Here is a 17,170-nt window from a genome sequence, read left to right on the forward strand (position 1 = left end):
GATCTTCCCAACCCAGGGATCAAACCCAGGGTCTCCTGCTTTGCAGGCAGATTCTGTACCATCTGAGCCACCAGGGAAGCCCTATGCAGAACAGAAGCCATACTGAAATAAAACTCTTAGGACAAAAGCATCAGTCAAAGCAGGTACAAGTCACCGTCCTGTTTACAGAGAGAGGGCAGCTCCAGTGAAGGACAGAAACACATCCACGCAGGTGAAGATGAGACCCAGAATCTTACCGCTTGGAAAGTGGGGCGCTCGGGGATGGGGCTTGGTCAGCGCGCTCTGCACGGCCTGTTGGAAGTTCTTCCCGGGAGCCTGGTGCTGTGTGTACATGGAGTATATGGAGCTGGCAGCCACCGTCTGGGGTTTTCTGAAGGGTGGAAGGAGGGCGTCCTTGGAAGGCTGAGGCGTGAAGGGTCGGACAGCGGCAGCAGGGGGACTCTCTTGCTTAGAACCTGGAGGAAGGGTCTGGTCTGCTGGGCCCACTGAAGGCCCGCCGGGGGCCAGTAGGCCCCTCTGCTGCTGCACGGTGGGTTTGGGTTTACCTCCCATGGATGCAACAGCTGCTGACAACTGCGGAGCAGTTCCATCTGGCTTCATGTCGGATGGTGACTGGTTAGTTTGTCCGAAATAAGGCAAATTTATCTGTTTTGGTTTTGATGGGACAGGAGGTGGTACCTTAGCCACATTTTTATTTGCAGCCTGTAAATATACACACACATATCCAGTTAAAATACTGTGTAACTGGGTACATGGAATGTTCTAGATAACCTAAGTTTTACAAGTGTCAAATATAGACTGAAAAGATTAGCTCTACATTGAAAGGTCATTAAAAAGTTTTAAATCTCTGAGTTTAATCACATGTAAAAGGACCTTCAGTAATGCAATACAATTCCTATACCCGGTACGACTTCCTCCAAGTTACCCCTTCCTACTGGGGCAACGGTTTAAGTGTCCACTTGAAAACCTTTTAATTGCCATTTTACATATTCACAGATGGCACCAATAACTGAAAACCATTCCTGTTCAATGGAACTTCATGCAATCTGGGCCGTGTTGTAAAAAGAAAAGAAAAAAAAAAAAAACTCCTAACTGGATCACACAGCCACAGTCTGGTTGTCAAAGGCTGGGATTCTAACAGTTATGGAAGATTTACCGTCAAATTGCTTGATACTGCCTTAACCCCAAATTTTGAAGAGACAATGTAACTAAGCAGTGTGAACATGATGTTCTTTAATGCACTTGTATTTTTTAGAGAGTCGCACAAAATAATACCCACAAGCCAGTCAGTCATGCTCCTCCTGTATGATGGGAGACCACAAACACACTTAAGTAACAGAACTGAAAATAACAGAATGCAGTTATATTTTCTAATCTTCCAGATTTTCCTCCTGTATGATGGGAGACCACAAACACACTTAAGTAACAGAACTGAAAATAACAGAATGCAGTTATATTTTCTAATCTTCCAGATTTTCTTTATTCTCCCTCACATTAATACTTTCTCTTTTGAAAAATGCACAAAGAATTACTATTAAATGTTAAAACTGGGACATCCTCACATACCTGAGCATCCCGCAAAATGTCTTCACTGCTCTGGTTCTTCCTCAGGGTACCGAAGGCAGGTGGGGCGGCAGACTGGTCCACGGTGTCGAACATTGAAAAGGGACGCACTTTCTTCTCCTTCTCCCTCAACGGAACCTCTCCATCATCCACTGAAGACGACAGAAAAAAAAAAAAATCATTCTAATAATCAAACTGCTTGTGATAAAAATTTCTTATTCACGTTACTCTCTCCACAATCTCTTTGAAATCCTATAGTCATTAAATGCTCTATTTTTAAATTAAGTCGATTAAGGAATAACCCCACACTACAATGCTAGTACCTTAATTCCCCTGCTAAAGGAAGATGTTCTAGAAATTAACACGGTCCCTGGTTTTAACACACTAGAAAGTAGCAATCTAAAAAAGAATACTTAGAGCCCTCAGACAGCCAAAAGAGGATACTCAGGAACAGCACAAGTAAACCTCACCTTGGTCTGGAACATTCCCAGAGCTTTTAGACACAGAGGCAGAGGCTTGGCTAGAGAAAAGATCTGCATTCGGAGGAGTCCAATCAGGGCCAAGGAGATGGATTTTAGAGCCTAGAACACAGAAAAGTAGCTGCAATAACCCGGGATGCTAAGGAGATTTTTAAAGGTTCCTTTTGCTGCTAAGACATTTAATCCCGTGAAAGTGAAAGTCGCTCAGTTGTACCTGACCCTTTGCGACCCCGTGGACTATACATACATAGTCCATGGAATTCTCCAGGCCAGAATACTAGAGTGCGTAGCCTTTCCCTTCTCCAGGGGATCTTCCCAAACCCAGGGATCAAACCCAGGGCTCCCGCATTTTAGGCAGATTCTTCACCAGCTGAGCCACAAGGAAAGCACTTTATCTCTAAAAATCGGTTTAAATATCAGACTCACAACAAGCCCAGTAAACTTACTTAGAAACATCAGATTTTATACTTGTATTAACAATGTAAGAGTGTTCTCATTTACTTAAAATAATCACGATCAACACAAAGTCTGCCTGAAGCAGCAAGGACACGACTTCTCACAGGGTAAGGAAACATCACCATCACACCCAGAAAACGACTTCCAATTCATCAAACCAAGGCCTCGCTGGTGTGTCTTACGTAACGGCCACGTTGTGATGTATGCACAACAAAAGCAGAAACGCAGGCTTTCAGCCCGTGACTCTGACCACAGCCTTGGATAAATCAAAATATTCAAGTGTTTTCTACACTGGCATTTAAGTTTCAAAGCCGCAGCTTTTCTTTCACAGAAGTAACTCTTTCTGCAATAAAACCCAGACTACATAGCACTACTGCGTCACAGTGGTAATTGCAGCAAAATAATAAATAATTTTAAAGTTAGCTATTATTTACACATGATAGTGGCTAGGGAAAAGACACAATTCTATTTTTTTCTCCTGAATAATAAGCTCATTAAAGGATACTTTCACCCAGCTTTTGCTACAACTCTCCTTTCATTTCCTCCTCTTACTAATATAACACTCTGGCGTGCACCCCACCCTCCAAAATATCTGAGGACTACACACAGAAAGCAAAGGTCACTAACACAAGCAGCCTCTATTACCTTCACTTTTTTAAAAAATTTGTTATTTTTTTATAATTGAAGGATAATTGCTTTACAGAATTTTGTTGTCTTCTGTCAAACCTCAACATGAATCAGCCACAGGTATACAATATCCTCTCCCTTTTGAACCTCCCTCCTTTTATCTTCACTTTTATCTCCCAGTGTTTCCTTTTATTCTAAACATTATCCGTAGGCAAATTCTCATGCAGAAGCACATACGGATAGAAAACACCAACCATCAACGGAGGGGACCCGCCACCTCAGTCTGCACAGATGACGCCACTAACACATATCTGGCCTTTTTACACAACAGGGAAGGTTCTCAAGCTGTTAACATCAGATCAAAATTTCTTTATTAATGAGAAGAAATTCAAACCAATGTTTAGGTTTTCAAAAAACCTGATGTTTTATTTCATTTCCTGAGCAGAACTATATCATTGAGCATTAAGAAAATTATCATTTCTTAACCCCAAAGAACACAAGGAGGTTTTTAGAATTTCAACACGAACAAGGAATAAATAGGAAGACACCTTTAAAACTCAAAATTTGGCGGGGGGAAAAAAAAATCTAAATTAAAAAAAAAAAAACTTGCTGTGAAGCACAAATAAAAGAAAGGTATGCCAAAATAAATAAATCAATAAAACTCAAACTTGAGGGAAAATCACAGTGAGGAGGGGAACAGCCAGGCCATGGAAGGACTAGGAAGTGCCTGATTTTACCTTTCGCTTGCGAGGCGGCCCCAGATCTCATGTTGGGCAGCGTCTGGACTTTCATGGGCCCCTCGGAAGCCTGCGTGGCCCCGGGCCCATCGGGCAGGGCTGGCTTCACCAGAAGTTCAGGCCGTGACGGGATCCGGGGCATAGTTGACGACTGGATATAGGGACCAACTGCCGCCACTCGACTCTGCCCCGATGCTCCCGGCTGGGGCACGTGTCCATCAGATGAGACCTTATTCGGAGAAAGCACAGGGCCTTTAGTATTCCAAGTCAGACCGGATCCAACTCAGAAAAGCCTGTGACACCATGATAATTTTAACTGCTAAAATCCAGCACTTTCAGGATCTAGCCATTGAGTGTACCAGAAACATCCCCCGACAAAAACACTCCTGGGTGAAGTCTCACCCACACTTCATTACAAGAATTAGAAAGAAGAGCAGAGCTACAGAAGGGATTATATTAAAAGTACAAGAAGAGTGGACTCTCTTTCAAGGAGCCACAAGGTCCTGTCTCTTTTCCGAGGATGTGCCCAGCAGTGTTTCTGAAATATGCAAGCACTGACCTCACTGGGATGGTCACTGTCCCCTCCTCCTGGTCCTGGCCAACCGCGCACTTACTGGAAGGTTCTCTTTCTGCTGCAGGGCCGCCTTCTTCTTCCACAGCCGGTCCCTGAGCTCATTAACACGCTTGTCCATCACCGCCACTTCTGAATTGCGCTTATTCAAACACTCCCTTTGTTGTTGCAGCTTGGCATTCTGCTCCTGGTTCAGTTTGTTTCTTAACTGAATAAAATTAGGGGAGAAAAAGGTAGCCAAGGAGTAGGCAGAAAAATTTCTCAAACAGATAATCACACGGTTCACTATTATATAATTTCTAAAAATGTAAGGTCCCTCCACACTTCTCATCTCATGGTTTAAAATGAAGTGTTAGACCACCGGCTGTGGTCACAATGAACGCCTCAAGTTTCCTGTTTGAGGTACCATAAAGTTTATTCTGGATTCTGTGGAGTTTAGGTCTTCCTCCCTGTCCCCACCCCTTTAAGGAAAAGAGGTGGAAATCCAGGACTTCCTGCCCTGTATGTGGACAACACTGTGGTGCTGGAGATGAGGTGCCACCGAAATGTCACAAGAGGCCACCATTTACCTGAAGCTCCTTGTAGAGCCGATCAAGCTCAGCCACCGCGGACTGGTTGTCATGGTGACCGTCAATCCTGCCATTCTTCAGCATCTCCAGTTGTCTTGTAAGTTCCTCTACTTTTGACACAGCCAGAACAAGCTCCCTCTGCTTTTGCTGGAACAAACTATTCATCTGTTCAATTTCCTCCACTAAAGTAAGAACGAGAAAAGCAACAATTGTTGAAAAGAAAAATGAGAAGGGATCGCTTCCCAGGCAACCTAAGATGTACCATAAACTTCCTCATAAAAAGCAAAGAAAATTTTCAGAAATGTCCTAGAACCAACCAATTCCTATATAATCAACTGAAGTCAACAAAGACATCTATAAACCAAATCACTAAAGTTTTAATTAAAATGGCATTATAATCGATGGAGCTATTAATATGAATAAAAATCCTTGCCTTCATTGAACCTTCAGTCAAGAAACTATTTAGAGAGAGGAAAAAAAAAATATTCTATATTCCAAAAAAGAACCTTGTCTAGAACATTCAATAGCTGAATTCAACTCAGGGGAACCAGCAGCTTCGAAACTGCAGTGAGTTATACTTTTCCCCAAAAATCCTTTTTAAGTGACCTACATACAAAGTCTCATCTTAGTCCTCTTACTACAAATTCATACAAACTTCCTACACCAGTGTTTTTCTATACTCAAACAGTCTGTGGCATTTAGCACTGACATAAACTGACTGGGAGCAACTTACCAAGTTTCCCATTGCTTAGCCTCTTCTGTTCCACGTGGCCTTTAAGCGCTCTCACTTTTTTTAGCTTCGCTTCCTGATTCTCAGCTATTTCTTTGAGCCTCTTAAGCTTTTCTTGTTCAGCCGCTTGTTGCTGTTGACGCTGATCTTGCTGTTTCAGAAACTTCAAGCGCTGTTCCTAAAGATATAAGCCATCATCAGACATGTCATTTTAAACAGCAGACCACTAACCTACAATCACCCTGAGATGCCCAGACTGACGTGCATCTGTGGCATTGCTCCAGTCTTACCATCTGTCCTCACGCTGCCATCAGAACCACCTGGGGCGTTTGTGAAAAACAGACGCTCCTGAGCTCTACCCTAGGATCTACTTAAGGCGGTAAGATCCAGGAATCAGTACTGTTATCCAAGTGGTCCTTTTGCAGCGAGCAAGCAGTGATCTGTGAACTAGTTTTCATGAGCTGCAGCCATTAATATTAAGAAGGAGCTCATGCAGCGATGGGAGGCGGTAAAAGAAAGCTATTAAATGACACACTTTGAAGTTAAATTTGGATTCAGACTCAAGCCCTGCCACTTATTAGCTATGAGACTTTGGGGCAAATTATATAACCTCACTGAGTCCACAAGTCTGTGTCTTCACCTATAAAATGAGATGATCACTAGTCCCTCCAGGGCTGCAGTGAGGAATCAATGCAACGTGTAGTGGAAATCTCTGTGACCAGCATCTTACACAGTTAGGGCACACTCGGCACGCTTAGAAAAGAGCCAAAGAACTACTTTCTAAAGAATGCCTTTAGGAAACTGCAATTACGCAACTTACAATTTTATTCCTATTATATCTAAAATTTCAACTGAGGAAAACAGAGCCACACAATTTATACTCAAGGGTAAACTTCTCAGATTTGTATGGCTAACACATACAAGGACACAGATAGTTTCAAAATAAGACCTTGATTTTAAAGATTTATGCTGTTAACAATCGAATTTTTTATTTGAATTCATGTCCTTGCTACTCAAGGAATGCTGCATCAGCACCGCATGGGATCGCATTAGAAATGTAAAATGTCAGACCCGCAACCCACACCTACTGAATCAGAACATGCATTTTTAACAAAACCCCTAGGTGATTCATACGCACATTAAAGTATGAGAAGCAACAATACACAGGATTTTGAAAAAGCTGGTGTCTAGCATCAAAAGTAGAAAAGGATGCATAGGTACATTTGGTGCCACTAACCCTCTGATGTAAAAAAAACAGCTGTTAAATGCCTTTAAATATTGTGTTTTCTACTTGGGAACCATATGGAAAAGTTTAATTTGTAATTTCAATAAATATTTTAAGTGTTAAAAAAGAAAAGAAAAGGATGCATAGGAACCCTAAGAAGTATTACAGGGAAGCCACAGTGCATGCTGAGAATGAGGTTGAAGAATCCTTGGCCATCACTTCAAAGCCATGCTGGGGACCTTGCTACTCAAACTCTCAGGTGTCCACCCCAGCTTACAGACCCTCAAAGACTGGTAAGCGAAAATATTGAGTGTTTAGACCAGGGCTAACAGACTACACAGCCTTCTGTCTGTGTTCATAAACAAAGTTCTCTTGGCACACAGCCACATCCATTCGTTTACCTATTGTTTATGGCTGCTTTCCAGCCACAGATGCAGAGCTGAGACTGCACAGCCTGCAAAGCCTAAAATATTTCGGCCCTTCAGAAAGTCTGACAACATCTGGTTTAGACTATTAGCCCAAGGCTCGCAGGAGCAGCCGCAGGAAGACTGGTTTTGAGAGTGATGGAGAAACTTCCCATATTTTCTCTGTTCAAGGAGAGGACAAGGTTTATTTTGTGGGTGGAGAATGTCCCCAAGTAGAGGCAAGCAGCCTGTTTTCGGTGCCAAGCAGTAGCTGGGGACAGGTGAGCATGAGACTTTGAAGTTCCTCCTGATTCAAGATGAAGTCAGCCCAGACTAGTGCCTGCAAGCAAAGCTGAAAGGCTCTTTACGCCTTCCCTGTTTTACCGACACTCAGCACAGCGTGGTTAACTTTGATCAGGATCGGGCCAAGGAGGATCTAAAACAACTGAATGATTTTAGCATTTCTACAAAACGCTACAGTGAAGAGAAGAAAGCACCACACAGCAGATACCTGTTGGGCTGATGTTATCAACTCATATGTGAGGGAACCGGCTTACTAGCAAGGGTGTACTGTAAACAGCTTTACTTACACAGGAACGGGAGTGGCCTGTTAGGTCTCTGAAAACATGGCCATTACCTTAGTGGCCAGCATTTGTTGCTGGGCCTCAATCTGTTGCTGCTGGCGGGACGCCATTTCCTGAAGTTCAGCAAGTGTCAGATCCATTCTAGGACTATTAACCTACCAAAAAAAGTGCAAATAATCCAACTCACTATAAAATGATCACGGAGACTCCTCCCTCAAATCATGTTATCATGACAAAATTATTTAGCTATTTTTCTCACATCATATTAAAGAACTCATTAATTTTTATATTACTATTCCCATATTGACTTAATATTTAAAACATAATGATACACAGACTCTTTTAAGTTGTAAATTTAAATTAAATAGTTTCAGTACTGACACAAATGGAACCATCTGGAATCACCTTGTTCTGCAGTTAAATTAGGAAGGCAGTATTTGACCACATCAAACATGATGTTGGGAACTGGCAGCAAACTTAGAATACAGTCATTAAAACACCCTTTAAAAATGTAACACTGGAATTTAAAAAATCCAAGACACAGTAGGTCATCAGAGACAAAGCAAGATGTCTACTATACTCCCTAAACATCCATTCCACATGGTCCTAAGAGGTTCTCGCTAGAAAGAAAGGAAGGCAGGAAGAAAGAAACTATATCCAGATTGCAAAGGGAAAAATTTTCTGTCTTTACTCAAGGACAACATAATCATCTATGAAGAAAATTCTATGGAATCTATAAAAAGCTACTAAATAAATAAGTTATTTAGCAAGAATGCAGGATAAAACATCAATAGCCAAAATCAACGATATTTCTATACATTAGCAAAACCCAGAAAACTGAAAAAAGACATTTTGTAATATCATTAAGATTAGCATAAAAACCATGAAGCACTCAGGAATAAATTTGACAGATGCTCAGGCCTGACACTGAAAACTTCAAAACATGGCTGAGAGAGAGAAGACCTATTTGGGGAGGAATACTGTGGTGCTTGTGAACTAAAAAGCTCAATATTGTCAGATGGCAATGCTTCCCATACTGACCTACAGAGGCAAGACAATACCAACCCAAATCCCAGCAGGCTTTAAAAAAAAAAATAAATCAACTGGCGAATTATACAATCTCATATGGAAGTGCAAATGAGACAGAATAGCCAAAACAACTTCGAAAAGAAGAGTTAGAAAACATACACTGCCTGACTTCAAGACTAAACACGCTTTAGTGATCAATACATTGTGTTACTGATATCATGTCAGATGAACAGATCAATGAAACAGAAGACAGAGTACAAAAACAGACCCACACCTACACTGGTAATTGATTTAAGAGAAAGGGCAGTTGAGTAGACAAAGAAGAGTCTTTTCAACAAATGCTGCTTGTACAACTGGATATCCACACACAATAAACAAAATGCACTTCTCTCACAATACATGCAAGTGTTAATTCAAAATGGATCCTAAACTCAGATGCAAGATCTAAAACTTCTAAGTTGATTAATTATACTGTATTGAAGTCATAGACTGGGAAAAATATTTGCCAATTATCTATCTAATAAAAAACCTTGGATTCAGCATATATAACAGAACTCTTAAACTCAATAATAATGAAGCAAACAACCCAATCATGAAAAAGATAAGCAAAAGAGGGGAACAGGAAGTTCCCTAGTGGTCTAAAGGTTAGGATTCATTTATTTCACTGCCCTGGCCTGGATTCAAAACCTGGCTGGGAAACTGAGATCCCAAAAGCCCTGCAACATGATAAAAAAAGAAGTGAACAAATATTAACACTTCACTAAAGACAATATATGAATGGCAAATAAGCACATGATAGATGCCCAATACCATCAGCCATTAGAGAAATACAAAATACAACCAGAATGTACTACCATCACCAGAAGCCAAAATTAAAAGCACTGACCATACCAAATGTTGGCAAGGATGTGGAAAAACTAGAACTCTCTGATGAGGACTATAAAATAAAACAATCACTTTGGAAATCAGTCTGACAGCTTCTTAAAAAGTTAACATATGAACCAACCATTTTACTCCTAAGTATTTACTTTAGGGAAATAGTAATAAAAGCATATGTCCATACAAAGATGTATACCCAAGTACTCATCACAGCGTGATACAGAATAACTAAACAATCAAAATGCCCAACAGATGAATGGATAAGGAGTGGTATAACCAGGCAATAGAATATCTCCCAGCAATAAAAAGGAATCAACTACTGATACACAACAAAATGAATAAACCTCAAACTATTTATCCTGAGCAAATTCAGACAGAAAAGAGTATATACTGGATGACTCCATTTATCCTAGATTCTGGAAAACAAAACTAATTTATGGCGACAGACAGCAGACTGGCTAGCAGTTCCCTGAGGATGGGAAGGGAGGCAAGAAGGAACAATTACAAAAGAACATAAGGAAACTTTTTTTGGGGGGGGTGATCGAATATGTTCATTATCTTGATTATGGTGACAGCATCAGAGATGTACACATGTCAAAACTTATCAAAATATATACCCAACATGTGAGCAGCTTGTTTATTGTGTTGTGTTCGTCACTTAGTCATGTCCAACTCTTTGTGAACCCACAGAACCCGCCAGGCTCCTCTGTCCATGGAATTCTCCAGGCAAGAACTCTGGAGGGGGCTGCCATTCCCTATTCTCCCAGGGATGTTCCCGACCCAGGGACTGAATGAACCCAGGTCTCGCACATTGCAGGCAGATTCTTTACCATCTGAGCCACCAGAGAAGCCCTATGTGTAGTTTATTATATGTCAATTATACATTAATAAAGATGTTATTTAAAAACCCAGTGAAGGGGTTTCCCTGGTGGCTTAGTAGTGAAGAATCCACCTGTCAATGCAGGAGATACGGGTCTGATCCCTGGTCCAGAAGATCCCACATGCTGCAGAGCAACTAAGCCTGTGTGCCACAAATATTATTGAGCCTGTGTCCTAGAACCTGGGAACTGCAACCACTGAAGCCTGTGGGCCCTAGAGCCCATGCTCCGCAACAAGTCACTACAATGAAAAGCCCACACGATGCAACTAGAGAGAAACCCCTACTTGCTGCAATGAGAGAAAAGCCCAAGCAGCAACAAAGACCCAGAACAACCCGTAAATTTTATTTTTTTAATTTTAAGTGTTGTAATACTTTCATAATTAAAAAAAAATAAGAAAAAAAAAACAGTGATGGGACTTCCCTGGCAGTCCAGTGGTTAAGACTCCAAGCTACCACTGCAGGGGGCAAGGGTTTGATCCCTAGTTGGAAAACTACAATTTTGCATGTCTCATGGCGAGGCCAAAAAATAAATAAATCATTTTAAAAAAATAAAAATCCAGTGATGGGGAAAGATACATTGTGTCGATATGCACTGAAATCTCGTTAATGGTCAGACCATTTCCATTATCCTTGTATCAGCCTTTCATCACTAAGATAACTATGAGATCAAAGAAGAGAAACAGGAAGAATTTGGGCAAGGTGGAATAAAAGCAGTGTGCGTTGGAGAGGTAATTTAGCTAATCCCTAACAAGGTTAAAAATTCTAAGCTCTGAAAAGAAAATGTCTACAAGGAGTCCCAAAGATACCTGCTAAAATTCATATGCAATAGCAAGAGCATTAATATATCATTAATGCTAAAAGCAATAACAGCAACAAATAAAATCACCAAAAAAACAAATACTTCCTCGAACTTATTCACATTAATGCTAAAAGCAGTAACAGTAACAAATAAAATCACCAAAAAAACAAATACTTCCTCAAACTTATTCAACACTTGTTCTGTATTTGTGACATATCCAGCATCTGACTTCTTTCAACAGCCATGTTGTTGCTGTTCAGTCATGAGGTCGTGTCTCTTTGCGACCCTATGGACTTCAGAAGCCCGGGCTTCTCTGTCCTATACTATCTTCCAGAGCTGCACTGAGTCAGTGATGCTATGTAACCATTTCATCCTCTGCCACCCTTTCTCCTTTTGCCTTCAATCATTCTCAGCATCAGGGTCTTTTCCAGTGAGTCAGCTCTTCACATCAGGTGGCCAAAGTACTAGAGCTTCAGCTTCAGCATCAGTCCTTCCAATGAATATTTAGGGTTGATTGCCCTTAGGATTGACTGTTTTGATCTCGTTGCAGTCCAAGGGACTCTCAAGAGTCTTCTCCAGCACCACAGTTCAAAAGCATCAATTCTTTGGCACTTGGTCTTCTTCATGGTTCAACTCTCCCATCGAAACATGACTACTGGAAAAACTACAGCTTTGACTACATAGATGCTTGTCACCAAAGTGATGTCTCTGCTTTTTCAATTGCTGTCTAGGCTTGTCACAGCTTTCCTTCCAAAGAGCAAGCATCTTTTAATTTCATGGCTGAACTCACCATCCGCAGTGATTTTGGGAGCCCAAGAAAATAAAATCTGTCACTGCTTCCACTTTTTCCCTTTCTATTTGCCATGAAGTGATGGGCCCGGATGCCAATATCTTCGTTTTTTTGAATGTTGAGTTTCTTTTTTTTTTTTTTAAATTTTATTTTATTTTTAAACTTTACAATATTGTATTAGTTTTGCCAAACATCGAAATGAATCCGCCACCGGTATACCCGTGCTCCCCATCCTGAACCCTCCTCCCTCCTCCCTCCCCGGAATGTTGAGTTTCAAGTCAGCTTTTTCACTCTCCTCTTTCACCTTCATCAAGAGGCTCTTTAGTTCCTCTTCACTTTCTGCCATTAGAATAGTATCATCTGCATATCTAAGGTTGTTGGATATTTCAACAACCATAGAGACCATTAATCACTTTCATGAAATAAATTTAAAATAAACCTTTAAAAAAGGGTTTCCCTTAATCACCTACTGAATAAAAAATGAACAGTGAATGAGATTTAAAAGTTAAAAAAAAAGCAGCATCACTGTGGTCCAAACACAGAATGGGTAACGACGATCACTTACGCCATTCTCCTTTCTTCGATGTTCACCTGGAACTTTTACACCATTTCTTTTTAAACTTGGATCCTGAGACCTTGGTCCACTCACTAAGCACAAAATTCAAAAAGTATGCATTAACACTAGAGGTGACAGATATTTTAAGTACCAGTTCATTTCTCAGTTATGTTTTTAATGCTAATACTTTAAGTTGAAAATATACTTAAAATACCAATACTTTCTAATACCAATGAAGTTAAGGTCTCACAGATTCAACCTGTTCTAGAAAACTTCACTTGGAACAGTGAATGGTCAGCACTAGAAAATGTCACATGCTAACCAATCCCTAGAAAAGCTGCATGAGTTAGGTGCTAGAGGAGAAAAATTAAGAATATAAATATACTTCTTCTTTTGGGTCATTCATACCATATGCCTACAGTGTCTGTTCCCAGTTCTCTTTAGCTACCCAGAAATAAAACTGGGAATAGTCTCACTGAAAGAAATAGGTGAAAATTAATCAACCCACCCTTGTACTCATTAAAGTGTTTGTAACTTCCACAGGAAGGAAGCAATCGAAACAGAACAAGTAGTAATTCGAATTTTGTGGTAATTCCTAAGTACTAGCAAGTACTTCCCCATTTAAGTAAAAAAAATTTCATTTTCTTAGCATGGGAAAGTACTAGTTGGAAAACATTGTACATTCTGCTTTTTGGGGGTAAAAAGAACTTTTCAGGTCCAAATATATGTTTCTCAGCATCACTTAATGTATCATGATAAGAAAATAGTTTTAACTTAAACTGATAAATTGAAAAATATCAAAGAGAGTTTCTTAAATACATGAAATTAAGCTTATAACTGTACTTCCCAGATGTTAGAGAAAAAATACTAAACTATTTCCCAAGAAGCTTTAGATAAAAATTTCTTCTGAATCAAATGTTTGTTGAACCTGCCTGGAAGCTTGGCACAAATTCCCACAAATAATAAATATGTCTATCCTCAGAGCCACATGTCACACTTATACCTAACTCCAACGTTTTCTCAGCTTTACTTTTAAAACTGCTCAATTTTCTGGCAAAATAGCTCAGGTATCTGTCACAATATTTCTGCAAGGAAAAAAAAAAATCTACCATTCGGGAATAATTGCTTTCTTTGCTGCCTCCAAGAGAGAGCAACTGAACTGGCATGTTCAGTTACATAATTAGAATAAAAAGCAAGAGCTTTGAAAATAGTGTCACATTAAAAAAAAGAGAGAAAAACGTAGCGGATTTCCATGGTGGTGGTCCAGAGGTTAAGACTCAGCACTTTCACTGAAAGGGGCTGGGTTTGACCCCTGGTTGAGGAACTTAAGAACCCGCATGCTACATGGCGTGGCCAAAAAAAAAAAAGTCATATACATTCTGGGTCACAGGTCCTAGTTAAACCAGAAAAAGAATACAGTAACAGTCTCTTAATCTGTAATCTAGAAGCCTACAACCACAAAGGCTGACACCAAACAGCAATCCTGTTTTATCCCAGTTTTGACACTGTGTGGCACTGGTGTTTTGCAACAATGTAAAAACAGCGCCTTTATCTTCAGATTGTATTTCTCACATTACAGACACACTGAAACTGCATATTGCACTATTGAGAAGCTATTTAATAATTTACCAGGTACCATAGAGGAAGATATTTGAACTGACAGATGAAGGGAGAAAATTCAACTAATTGAGTAAAAGGAGATATATGCAATAATGTAAATAAAGAACAAAATAAAAATAAGATGCAGATGTCAAAACCACAAAAAAGAAGGCAGCTTTGGGGGGGAAAAATGCATGTTTATTTAAAACAGTATTACAGACACAGTGAAGCTCAAAGGCCGAGGAATCAGCCAGGATAAGGAGACTCAGGTTCCCCTCCTGGCTCTGCCTCCTGGTATGTGGCCTCTGATAAGTCATCTAACCCCTAAGTATCAGCGTTTCTCATCTGTAGAGCAGAAGAGGCTAGACTACGTCAATTCTGGGGTCTCCCACACCTCTGATAATGTCTAATGGCTGCCATGTGGACCTCTGACTAAAGGAATAAAACTGAGATTCTATAACATGTAATAATTAACCTCTGTTATCGACATTCTTACTCCCAAGAATTTTTCAATATATACTAAAGTCACAAACCGTCAACTTTCCATTTTAAGAATCCCAACATTTTTAGAAACACCTAGTAACCCTGCTGCAACCACTTTCCACTGAGAACAAAGGCTTCCCTACAGATCTCAAGACTTGAAACTGCTTTCTCTCCTACATCCTATGAGAGAGACCTCAGGGTCACAGGTTTGACTGTGTTCTCAATGTCTAGTCGCTTTCAGCCCACTATTTCCGATCTCCACTTATCACCTTCTACCCTCTGCTTACTGTCATCTAGAAACTCTGGTCACACAGACGTGACCACCTGACCCTTCTGTTCTCTTTGCCCAAGTCCCCCCCCTTCATTTTGGATGACCTCACCATCTAAAAGCTCGCCTCTCAGATCCACAACTTCCTGTCTCCTCTCTAATTCAGCTTTATTTCATGGTCCAATACAAGACCACGTTATCTAGAAATGCTCTACTCCTGACATGTTAAATTCAATCTTCTTACTTTTTGACCACAATTACCTCTCGCTACACCTGTTCAATAACCTGAAACTTGTGTTTCTTTCTCTGCAGCCCCTCCGCCTTTACTTCATCCCCATCTCGGCTTGAATGCCATCTCACCAACATCCTCTTTTTTCCTTGTCTCACCAATTTTCCACTGAACTTGTCTGGCCAAATTCCAACCTTGGGTCAATCCAACCATCTTCTCCTCTTACAACCCTCTGGGCTGCAGAGCACCACTGCAGCAAAATCACGCATGGTCTCCTGGTGTCTAATCTCCACTGTCCTCTAGGGGCCCTGGCGTGCCAGCTTCCCTGGCCACACTCTCTCTTATTCTCCACCAGGGCCTCCTCCCTCAGAGAAAACAAATGTTTTCAAATGAGAAGCCCCTCCCACTACTCCCATAGAGAGCACACATTTCCTGCCTCTGGGAAGCGTCCCTTCCACCCTGTTAAAATGGAACAGACCCTTCTCTTACCCTCCTATCTCACCCCTCGACCCCCTCGACCCTGAATTTCCCCTTGGCTAACTTGCCCATCAAGCATTCCCTTCTTCCTTGTATTTCAAACTCCTTCTCTACTGACTCCTTTCTTTCCCGCCCATATTAACAGCTGTAGTCAAGGGACTTCCTTAGTGGTCTGGTGGTTAAGACTCTGTGCTTCCAAGGCAGGGGACACGGGGTTGATCCCTGGTCGGGGAACTAAGATTCCACGTGCCATATGGTGCAGCCAAAAATAAAACATTAAAAAAAAAAAAAAAAACTGTCATCAAACTTTTCCCATCTTTCAACAAAACACAACAAACAGAACCGCACCCTTTTCTGCCCACCCTACAGAGTCAGGGCTTGGGAGAGAGGGCTATCCTCACTTTTCCCCCTTGCTTCTTGCTCACTTATCCATCACACTGCCTGCTCCTGATCACGGGTCACCTCTCCCGAGCATGAAACTGAAGTCCGAATCTTTGTCATGATCAACAGGATGCTACCTACCAACATCCCTACCAGGGGGGCGTTCGTGGCGAAGGAAGAACCGAACTTCACTCCTCTGACTTCCAAACCGCTGCAGGACATCGAACATTCGCTCATTATCGGCAACTGGACGTTCTAAAAGAAATGAATAAATCATGTACAAGTCATGTTACCTGGTAACACATCACTTACTGTCTACCCTTCATACAAATTATGCATTATGAATGCAGAAAATACTATCTAAGATCTTTTTTAAAAAAAAAAGAACCCTTAGAAAATGAAGTATCACCAGCTTACCACCCACATAATCAGGGTCAAAGCTGGGTGGAATACGGGGATAGGAAAGGACTGGGTCAGGGTCACTGGCAAGAGCTCAGGAGTCAGATTCAGCAGCCCCTCACCAGTTCCAGGCAGGCCGTGAAGCTCTGCGGGTTCCAAAGTTCCTGTTATCTATTCCATAGGATGGTCTCTGAGGTCTCTGTTAACTCTAATGGTTCTATGATTTTCCAAGTATACAAATGAAAAATTAAAAACAACTTTCTAAATAGCCTTGTCTTTCTATTATGGATTTTTTTTTTGACAATTTTACAAACCATGTTTAAAAAAAAAAATTATACACATGTATTTCCAAACAAAAGTCTGTTTACTGCCCTGAAAATATTCCTTGAGACAAAAAAAAAAAAGAGGCATAGCTAAATACTACATGGGAACTGTAATCTTCCAATCTTAAGGAAT

At 40.8% G+C, this 17,170-nt stretch overlaps 1 protein-coding gene across 4 annotated transcripts in view; it reads right to left on the reverse strand.

Annotated features, from left to right (window-relative positions):
* The window catches only part of TP53BP2 (tumor protein p53 binding protein 2), a 68,690-nt gene that overhangs the window by 17,293 nt on the left and 34,227 nt on the right, over positions 1-17,170 (reverse strand). For 3 of the 4 annotated variants that reach the window (XM_059875666.1, XM_024976681.2, XM_024976683.2), the window contains 10 exons: positions 16,457-16,570; positions 12,888-12,970; positions 7,999-8,100; positions 5,736-5,910; positions 5,003-5,184; positions 4,477-4,641; positions 3,863-4,091; positions 2,034-2,144; positions 1,567-1,715; positions 237-702 (listed from right to left, as the gene is read on the reverse strand). In XM_059875666.1, coding sequence (XP_059731649.1) covers positions 237-702; positions 1,567-1,715; positions 2,034-2,144; positions 3,863-4,091; positions 4,477-4,641; positions 5,003-5,184; positions 5,736-5,910; positions 7,999-8,100; positions 12,888-12,970; positions 16,457-16,570 — 1,776 coding nt within the window. The remainder of the gene's footprint in view (positions 1-236; positions 703-1,566; positions 1,716-2,033; positions 2,145-3,862; positions 4,092-4,476; positions 4,642-5,002; positions 5,185-5,735; positions 5,911-7,998; positions 8,101-12,887; positions 12,971-16,456; positions 16,571-17,170) is intronic. The other variant, XM_024976682.2, reaches the window with a different exon arrangement.

Source organism: Bos taurus, chromosome 16 (genome assembly GCF_002263795.3).
Source record: "Bos taurus isolate L1 Dominette 01449 registration number 42190680 breed Hereford chromosome 16, ARS-UCD2.0, whole genome shotgun sequence".
NCBI classification, from domain to species: domain Eukaryota; kingdom Metazoa; phylum Chordata; class Mammalia; order Artiodactyla; family Bovidae; genus Bos; species Bos taurus.